Source organism: Hyaena hyaena, unplaced genomic scaffold (assembly GCF_003009895.1).
Source record: "Hyaena hyaena isolate Hyena2069 unplaced genomic scaffold, ASM300989v1 scaffold_43, whole genome shotgun sequence".
Lineage (NCBI taxonomy): Eukaryota > Metazoa > Chordata > Mammalia > Carnivora > Hyaenidae > Hyaena > Hyaena hyaena.
The window spans coordinates 79,252-90,163 of NW_024080675.1; the positions used below are offsets into that span (position 1 = coordinate 79,252).

General features: G+C 36.0%; 1 protein-coding gene across 3 annotated transcripts in view; it reads right to left on the reverse strand.

Annotated features, from left to right (window-relative positions):
- Positions 1 to 1,079: 1,079 nt before the first annotated feature.
- The window catches only part of RPS6KC1 (ribosomal protein S6 kinase C1), a 180,827-nt gene continuing 170,994 nt past the window's right edge, over positions 1,080 to 10,912 (reverse strand). For all 3 annotated transcript variants that reach the window (XM_039230102.1, XM_039230101.1, XM_039230104.1), the window contains one exon: positions 1,080 to 3,173. In XM_039230102.1, the coding sequence (XP_039086033.1) occupies positions 3,121 to 3,173 (53 nt within the window). In that variant the 3' untranslated portion in view covers positions 1,080 to 3,120. The remainder of the gene's footprint in view (positions 3,174 to 10,912) is intronic.

Below are 10,912 nucleotides of genomic sequence, written 5' to 3' on the forward strand. Positions count from 1 at the left end.
GGAGCTTAACTCCATTTCTGTGAAATAGAAATGGGAGACTTTCATACCCTATTTTAAGATGGTGGCATTATATAGCACTTATTAACAATCTGCTTATAAAAAGCATCATAAAATAATGACGCTGGTAATTTCATATAAAAATATAAAATCAAATGAAAGTAGTGACTTGAACAGATGTCTATATATCAATGTTCATAATGAGACTGTTTACAATAGCTAAAAGGTGGGAACACCAACTGACAGATGAATAGCTAAACAAAATGTGGTCTATCCATACAGTGGAATATTATTCAGCCTTACAAAGGAATGAAATTCTGAAATATGCTACAGTATGAATGAGCCCTGAAAACATTATGATAAGTGAAATAAGCCAGACACAAAAGGATGAATGAAGGCTACAGGATTCCACCTCTCTCTATGAGAGACCTCGAAGAGTCAAATTAATAGAGACAGAAAGGAGAACAGCGGTTACTAGGTGGTGAGAGGAAGGGGAAGGGGGAGTTATTGTTCAACGGGTGTGGAGTTAGTTTGGGATAATTAAAAAGTTCTGAGATATAAGGTGGTGATGGCTGGATAAAAAGGAGAATGTACTGACTACGCCTAAATTGTATACTTAAAAGTAGTTAAAATAGTCAATTTTGTATTATGTATGTTTTCCTACAATAAAAAATCAAATGAAAAATACATAATATTCTTCCATGTTTTAACCCACAGGACATATGCTCAAAAAAATAAAAATAAAAAATAAAAAACAACAGGGGCACCTGGGTGGCTTGGCTGGTTAAGTGACCAACCTCAGTTCAGGTCATGATCTCAGGGTTCCTGAGTTCAAGCCCCGCACTGGACTCTGTGCTGACAGCTCAAAGCCTGGAGCCTGCTTCGGATTCTGTGTCTCCTTGCTCTCTCTGCCCCTCCCCTGCTCACACTCTGTCTCTCAAAAATAAACATTAAAAATAATAATAATAATAATAATAACTTAAAAAACCAAAAAAGCAGTATCACCCACAGCATTAAAAAGTACTAATATTTTAATATACTTACACATTATCAAGTAAAAGACTTGGGTTTATCACCCTAAGCCATATCCTATGTGTTTATTACTATAATAATTCATGTCCACCATGATTAAGAATGATATACCTGCATCAAGCACAAGTTCCAATCAAATCTACAGAGAGAAAGAGGGAGCTGAAGCAATGGAGCTGTGTCAACACACTGACACAGCAACCATCTGTTGACATTACCGTCCTGAATCCAAAGAACCAAAGTCATGTAGCAGGGCTGGGAGCTTCCCCTTAGTTGTGAGGTCCTACTTTCCTGTCACAGGGCACTTCTGGAAGGAAGCTTTGCAGTGGCCAGCTCTAAGTACTTGCAGATTTCCTACCAGTCCTACACAGGAAGTCCTTCTTTAGTCTCACCTGCATGAGTTCCTGTTATGAGGCCAGGGGGTTGGTGAGTCGAAATTCAGTTCCAGGGAGTGATGTCATCTTGACTGCGCTTTGATCCTGGTGACCCGCTCCCCATCCTGGTGTTGTTGCAGTCCTTCGTCTGAGGTTCACGGTATAGGGAACCAGAAGGAAAAAGGGGAAGTAGGAAAATAGAAAAAGAAAAAATGCTTGCACATTTCCTTTGTTTCACTAAAGCATTTTCTGCTTCCATTTATTTTGATGGGACGACCTAGCTGATGGCAAATGGAAGCTATATAGATGCTCTTCGAGCAGGAATCGATTCTCGCTCTCAAAACCTCAGAGGATTAAAAATATGGAAAATTTTCATTTCTGATGGCCCCTCACTCCGAAAAAAAGTAATTTGTTCTTTCATCTTTGGATAAAGTTTAAAAACGGGACATTAATGCCTTTTAAACATTTGTAAATTATTATAAACAAGGCACAGATAAATGCAGGAGCCATCTTAGCAACATAAAGAAATAACAAATACAAATGTTTGTAGATGTATAAATACTCCTAGTCTTTCCACATGTCAGGTAGATTAGGAGGTCAAATCTGGAAATCTCATCACTAAGTAATAAAATAGGATTGCCATTCAATTCCATTTAGATACTTTGGTTCTTAGTGTACCAAACCAAAAACCTAAAAAGAAGTCAAGCATAAGCAGCCGCAGAAATTGCTAACATTCCAAAATGTGAGCCCTTCTAAAACAAAGCAAAACAAAAAATTTAAGCAATTAAATAAAGGAGAGATTTCAATTTTTACCACGTTTATTTTATAACCATGATTTTTTTGTCCTTATTAAGTGGATACAATTTGGAGAAATAAATACTCCCTTCCCTTTTTGTTGCATATATACTAGTAGAGGAAAAGGGAAGAGATTATGAGAGAATAGGCAAAGAGTGTAGGGAGCAGAAAGATAAAGTTGAGAAGACAGTGAGTGTTTATATGAACCCTTCCGTAAGCAGTACCAACCAACCACGTATAAAGTCGACAGCATGAGTTTTCTTCTCATGTAGACTTCGGAAAGTAGAAATAGTATGGGACCACATTTAGCACATGTTAATTATATAGCATCATGGTGCGTGTTTTCTATCAGACATGATGTATAAATTCTTGTTTCCTCACTTTTTAAGCTCCATGGATGACACTATTCATGAAGCACTTTTAGTGTATTATTCAGCAAATATGAATTACGATCATACAAACCAAACTTGCTTAGCAGAAAGCACTATTAGCTGCCATGTAAAGGTCCTCCTTTCAAGTAACACTTAAATGTACACTTGGAGCTTTCAGAGGAAGTTCTTGAAGGGTATTCTTCTTTCAGTTGGGTTTACAATCAATCTGCAACATTAACTGCAGATAAAATAGAGCTCAAACCTTTGTTAAAGGTTTGCACATAAAAGCCCCCTGCAAATGCAGCCAATATCTTGTCCAGAGAGTCACAGTAAAGGAACTGTTCTCTTTCAGCCTTTTTCTTCCCCCGTTTCCTCTAGAGGTCTTTATCCCAATGTCTTGGTGCTCCGTAAATGACTGTGAGGCAGAGCTGCCTCTGTGCTGGAGATGCCTGTCACAGAGAAGATCAGAATGTGCACAGATAACCCCGCATTCTGTTCATCTCATCAGTTCTGCCCAATCCACAGGGGTAAAAAACGGATGAGATTTGATATCTTCAACACCAGCAACTCCAGCACCAAGACGCTCCACAGGGTTGAACTGCAAGAGCTAAAAAAGAAGGACTCAGTGAGTAATAGGAATCCAACTGGTGAATCAAAGGAAAACAAAAGTATATGAAAGGAAAGAACTGTTCAATTCACTTCCAGTGACAAATGGACTTGATGAATAGCCAAGTGACGAGATTTCCTTGAAAGGGAGCTATGTCTACCATCAATGTGGCTGTGGGGTGGTAGAGGATATCTGCAGCTTTCAACTGACTTTTAACATGACCTTGAGTAACTCACTTTGTTTCTCTCAAGCTCATATCATATAATAGGTCAGGTAATATCTATCAATTTCCTATTCCAAAGCACATTGTGATATTAATTAAATATTGCGCCAAAATCTGAGAGATCCAGTTACTCCTTTCACGGACATGCTGAAAGAATGTGTCGTGAGACATTCATGCATCCTCAAATTTTGTTTTAGAACCTTTACCAAGAGATTACTTATATAGCATAACATTCATCTGTTTTAAGTGTGCAATTCAATGATTCTTACTTAGTAAATGTAAAAAGGTTGTGCAACCATCACACAATCCAGTTTTAGAACTCTGTGAACACTGTAAAAAGTTTCCTCATGACGTCTGCATTAATCCTCACTTCCGTCCCCAGCCCTAGGCAAACACTGATCTGCTGTCTCTATAAATGTGACCTTTCTGAAGTTTTCTTATAAATGGACTCAAAAAATATGTTGCCTTTTGCAGTCACCTTCTTTCACTTAGCATAATCTTTTTTAGATTCATCCAAGTTGTAGCAGGTATCCACAGCCTGTTCCCTTTTATTTCTGAATAGCGTTCCATTGTTTGGATAGAACATATTTTGTTAATCTACTCACCAGTTAATGGACATGTAGCCTTTCCAGGCTGAGGCTATAATGAATGGTGTTGCTATTAACATTCACATATACATCTTTGTGTAAACATGTCATTTCTCTCAAGGACATTCCTAGGAGTGGAATTGCTGGGTCACGTTGGAAATTTGTTTTGCTTTTTAAGAACTGTCAAACCTTTCTAAAGTAGCTGTGCCATTTCACATTCCCACCAGCAATATGAGAGTTCCAGTTTCTCCACATCCTCACCAACACTTGATACTATCTTTTGATTACAGACCTTTTAGTGGGTATTATTGGCATCTTATTATAATTTTAATTTGTATTCCCTAGTGAGTAATGATGGTGAGCATCGTTGGATGGCCTTCTGAGCCATTCATCCAGCTTCCTTGGTGAATATTTGCCCATTTATACTTATTTTTTTTAAGATTTTATTTTAAGTAATCTCTAGGCCCAACGTGGGGCTCAAACTTACAACCTCAAGATCAAGAGTCTCATGTTCTACTGACCTAGCCAGACAGGCACCACTAGGAGTTCTTTATGTATTCTTAATACAAGTCCTCATCAGTTACATGATTTGAAATATTTTCTCTCATTCTGTGATTGCCTTTTCATTTTCTTACTGATACCTTTTAAAGTATAAAAGTTTTTAATTTTAATGAAGCCCACATTACCAATTTTTTTCTTCTACGGATGTTTTTGGTGTCATACCTAATAACTCTTTGCCTAATCCAAGATCATCAAGATTTTCTCCTATGGTTTCTTCTACTATTTTTAGTTTCAGCTCCCATCTATAAGTCTATGAGCTATTTTGAGTTAATTTTTACATATGGTATAAAGTAAGGTCTTAGTCCATTTTAGTTTTAGTGTGTGACTTGACTTTCCCAGCAATATTGGTTTAAAAGACTATTTTTTACCATCAAATTCCTTTGGCACCTTTATTGAAAATCAGTTGACCATAAACATAAGGGTTTTTTTTCTGGACTCTCAGTTCCATTCATTGATCTATATACTTATCTTTGCTCTAAGAACACAATAATTTTCTAGTTTGCTAAGGTGCAAGGTGAGATTTTCATTTGAGACCTTTCTTCTTTTGGGATATAGTTTTTAAGCCATACATTTTCTTTAAGAACTGATTTAGCTGGATCTGATAAATTTTGACATTTTCGGTTTTGATTCATTAAAAACATTTTCTAGCTTCTATGGAGACTTCTTCTTTGACTCATAGGTTATTTACAAGTATGTTTAATTTCCAAATATTTGTGGACTCACCAGCTCTCTCTCTGATTTCTAATTAAATTGTTACGATCAGAGCATGTCGTATGACTTAAATCCTTTTAAATATTGAAGCTTGTTTTGTGGCACAGCATATGCTCTATCTTGGAGAATGTTTCATGTACATGTGCTAAGAATGCATTCTGCAATCATTGTTCTATATATGTCAGAGATGTTTGATAATGTTATTGAAGTCTTCTGAAGATCCTTCCTGATTTTCTCATTTACCTAGAATGGGGTATTGAAACCTCCTTTTATTATTACTGAATTGCCTATTTACCCTCCAGTTCAGTCAGATTTTGCTTCATATGTATAGAAGCTGTTAGTGCATATGCATCTACTGTTCTTTCTATGTACTGACCCTTTTATCACTATGAAAAATGTCTTAGTCTCTGGTAAGTCTCTTATCTTCATAGCTAGTTGTGTGGTATTCAATATAGCCATTTCAGCTCTCTCATGGTTACCATTTGCATGATTTATCTCTTCCATTCTTTTTCTTTTAACCTATTTGCGTCTTCAATTTTAAGGTGTGTCTCTCTTACACAGAGGATAATTGAATTTTACTTCTTTAAATCCAGTTTAATAATCTCTGCCTTTTGTTTGGCATGTTTAGACATTTACTGAATTGTAATTATTGGTGTGGTAGGTTTAAATTTGCAGTTTTTCTACTTGTTCTATACATCTACTGTCTTTTTTGTTCCTCTTTTATAGCTGCCTTCTGTATCAATACTTTTTATTGTACTATTTCAGTTCCTCAATTTTCTTTCACTATATATATTTTTAGTGGTTGCTGGAAGGATTACAGTATGTATTTTAGTTTATCACAATTGACTTCAGATTAATACTAACTTAATGAAGGTGAAATGTAGATACTTTGCTCCATTATAGCTCCATTTCTTCTGCCCTTTGTCTATTATTGTCATATATGTAATATATTACTTCTGTATGTTATAAACTGAACAGCACAGTGTTATAATTATTGTTTCATACAATCTTATATCTTTTAAAAGAGGTTGAAAGAAAAAATGAGGAAAAACTAGTCTTTTTCAGTGACTCATATTTTACTATTCCCGTGCTCTTCATTTCCTCTACAGATTCAAGTTACTATGTGGTGTGATTTCCTTTCAGCTAAGGCAAGTCTAGCAATGAATTCTCTTAGTCCTTTATTTGGGAATTTCTTTACTTCATCTTTATTTCTGAAGGATGATTTTGCTGGATAGAGAATTCTCAGGTGATAGTTACTTCCTTTCAGCACGTTGCATATGCCATTTCACTGTTTTCTGTCTTCCATTGGTATTGGTATTATTATTATTGAGGTATAACTGACATACAATGCTATGTTAATTTCAAGTGTGCAACATGTTGCTTCAGTAATTTCAATTACTTTACTCAATGCTCATCACAGTAAGTGTGGTCACCGTTTGTCAACTCCATGACTTATTTTATAACTGAAAGTATATATTGTCTTCCACTATTTTTAATGAGAAGTCAGACATTAATGTTTCCTTGTATACAGTGAGTGCTTTCTCATTCTCTGCTTTCAAGGTTTTCCTCTTTTTGTCTTTCAACAATTTGACTAGGTATATCCTCCTAATTAAAGTCCACTGAGCTTCTTGGATGCATAACAATGTTTTTCATCAAATTTGGGATGTTTTTAGCCATTACATTTCCAAATACTTTTGCTTCCCCTTTCTCTCTTTCCTCTCATTCTGGGATTCCCTGGTATATCTGATATTGTTTGTGTAGGCCTGTTCATTTTTCTTCAAATTTCGGGGCATCTTTTTTTCAGATTTGATTATTTCTATCATTCTATCTTCAAGATAATTGATTCTTCCTTCATCTATTTCAAATTTGCTATTGAGATGCTCTAATGAATTTTCCCCTCCCTTCAATGATTTTTCACTTCAATTACTGTATTTTTCAACTTGAGAATTTTGGGTCTTTATATATATATATGTATTTAATTTATATCTCCTCATTGAGAATTTCTATTTGTTGATTCATTATTGTCATACTTTTCTTTAATTCTTTAAAAATGGTTTCCCTTAGTTCTTTGAACATATTTATAATAACCACTTTGAAATCTGTTAAATCCAACCTAGGGACATTCAGAGTCAATTTCTATTGACTGCTTTTTCCCTTGCATATGAGTCACCGTTTTTGTTTCTGGGTATATCATATTTGTCGAAAATGGGATATTTTGGATGATATATTTTAGCAACGCTAGAACCTGACTTTGTTCCCAAGAAGACATATTATCATTGCAGTTGGTTTGTTTTTTGTTAACCTGTATCAACTAGATCTGTATATCTGCTTCTCCCACCACATTGTAACAAGCAGCTGTTGCTACCTCTGCTCATTCTTTTCTTGTTTTTATTTTTGATCTCCACTTCCTAGGGATCATCCTGTGTCTGCATAGCTTAAGTATTCAACCTGTGACTAAAAAGAGTTTATATTCAAACACCTGAGTCCCTAAAGCTTCCATTCTCTGCTGATGTATAGGAGAACACGGTAAATATTTAGAGCACTTACAAATCTCTCCTGGTTTTTACTTTCAACTGGAATCCTTCCCTGTTCCTGTACCCATACATGCAACCTCAGAGTTGGCTCTCATGGCCTGCTTCAATCTGGAAGAAACTTCCCACCTGACAGCAGGGAAAAGAGAGTACTCAGGCAAAAATGCCATAGACTTCCCACTTTTCTTTTCCAAAGTTTGGTTGTTTTTCAAGCATAAACACTTTTCAGATTGTCATATCCCTTTGATCAATTTCCAGAGCATGGAGATGGCTGTTTTTGCCAATTCTGTCTACTGTTATAACTTCCTTTCTCAAGAGAGAATCTTCCTCATATGGCTACAGCCATTCAAACTTGAGAATATTCCTATAGTAAATATTTTCCCCCAACTGCAATTGAAATGAGTATTTAATTTAGCCAACTGCAATTGAAATGAGTATTTAAATGATTTCTTTACCTTAATGTTTCTATGTATTTAGGATATCCCACTATCCAAATTCAACCAAAACTTGTTTCTTCTCCTTCTACTTTTATTTCTATGTTTTCTTTCATTCATTATTTATTAATTCAATTATCTGTATGAAAAATATCAACTGATTTCCTATTATGTGCCAGTCCACTATTTTTTTTTTTAGATCTTTTCACCTGTATCACCAGCAGTGGCCTCACTCGTACCTTAGTAGCCCTATAATTCAACACATGCTTCAGCAACTACAAATTACTATATATTATGAAACCTTGCCCTAACAGTAATAATGATATAAAACATCTATGTGACACTTATTGTGCACCTGGCATTATTTTAAGTGCTTAACATAGGTCAATTAATTTAATTCACAACTCTGTGAATAACTACTATTCAATTCTCTCTGTAGATGAGAGCATAGATTCAGAAAAATTAAGTAACTTATTTAAGATCATACAAGTAATAAAGTAGCAAAGACAAGATATGAATTTAGGCACTGTGGCTCCAGAATGCATGCTCTTCAACATAACATTACACTGCCTCATGAGTAGGTAATCTGTAAATGCCAAGAATCTATTCACTTTAATATTACCAAATACACAGGGGCGTGAAGCATATATGTCAAAAGACCATACTCAATCTTTTCATCTGAGATTATTGTATCTAGCATTCAAAATTACTATTTATTAAAGCTAACGGCTCAAGAAATTTTACTATTAGTGGTTGCTAAATGGTGTTAAGAGTGAAAAGCTGCTATTATAAAACAAACATTGTAAGAATATCCCAAAAGTATCAAATCCGTTTTCAAAATCTGACAATCCATGTCTAACTGATTGAAATGTGGAAGGCATCACACAATCTAGTAGAAATTTAAAATATCAAACACTGGAAAAAATTAAATATAACTATAGCATATTTTTAAATATTTCAGTAAACATAAAAACATGTAAAAGTTCTTTCTTCTTGGGGAATTTGAGTGACTCAGTCAGTTAAGCATTTGACTCTTGATTTCAGCTCAGGTCATGATCTCACGGTTTATGAGTTCAAGCCCCACATCAGACTACCGACAACGTGGAGCCTGCTTGGGATTCCCTCTCTCTAACTCTCCCTCACTCATGCACTCTTGCTCTCCTTCTCAAAAATTAATACATTTTTTTAAAAAAGTTCTTTCTTGTTACAATTGGCTTTTCCATCCCCATTCTTTCCAAAACATGACCTCATTATGAAATTCCAATAAAGTTTCCTATTCTGACTTTCACTAAAGTCAATTTAATTTTTTTTAATATTTTTTTTTATTTATTTCTAGGAGAGAGAGAGAGAGACAGCGTGAGCAGGGGAGGGTCAGAGAGAGAGGGAGATATAGACTCCAAAATAGGCTCCAGGCTCTGAGCTGGCAGTCAGCACAGAGCCCGACACGGGGCTCGAACCCACGAACCGCGAGATCATGACCTGAGCAAAAGTCGGACGCTTAACCGACTAAGCCACCCAGGCGCCCCTCACTAAAGTCAATTTAATTAGTTCATGGTTTTCCTACAAATCTGCAAATACAAATCTCTAGGCGAAAATAGAATTGTTTAACCCATGACTGTCTTGTTTATCCTGCCCTTTTATTTATTTATTTCTTAAAGTTTATTTACTTATTTTGGGAAGGAGGGAAAGTGAGGGAGGGTGAGAGAGAGAGAGTGAGAGCACGCACACGTGAAGGTGGGAGAAGGGCGGAGAGAGGGAAAGAGAATCCTAAGTAGGTTTCACACTGTCAGTGCACAGCCCGATGCAAGGCTCAAACTAGGGAACTGCAAGATCATGACCTGAGCCAAAATCAAGAGTCAGCCACGTAACCAACTGAGCCAGCTGAGCCACCCAAGGTACCCCTATCCTGCCATTTTAAATACTGTATCAGCCTCAGGAGAGACCACACAAAGATTCTATTGCTTAAGCAAACGTGTAAGCCAGTGGCAAAACCAAGAGTCACTGACAGACTCCTTCCTCCCGAAGAACGTTCAGGTAATAAAGCTAAGCAATGAAGACACAAAAATTTGTTTTGAAGGACTATTTCTCATATAACATTTTTCAACTGACAAAACAATCATGTCATAATTAAATGTACTGTGAAGTACAAACGCGCATGCTCTGTGAATCTGTGAAATGTAAGCATCTTCTCTTTAACTGCATTTAAAATGTAACTATGTCCACTGTAGCACCATCTCTGTGACTGAGATGACTGAACCACAGGTACAGGGGATTATGAAATCTAGAAAGCAAGCAAGGAGCTAGAAGTCCAAAGAGGGGAAAAGCTCCCCAAAGCAGAATAACTATTTCCATATAAATCATTTTGTGATTTATTTTTTTAAAAAGTGACCCCTGTGACCTGTGAGGTAGTGGAAGAGGAAAGTCAAAATGACAAACTGCTAATCATGTCAAGAGACCCCTTTTCCCTTTCCTGATGATGTTTCCTCAACATGAATGGTAGCTTCCTTAGGCAGGCCAATGACAGAATGCTGATTTACTATGTATATAGACACCCCTGTCTCAGAGCACTTAACATACTTTAGGCCAAGATTCCTTCATAACATAATTACTAATAAAGACAGGAGCAGCAGGTCTTTATAAAGTAATGTAGGGAATTCTATTCTCAGTATTATATAATAATGACTTTAATGCA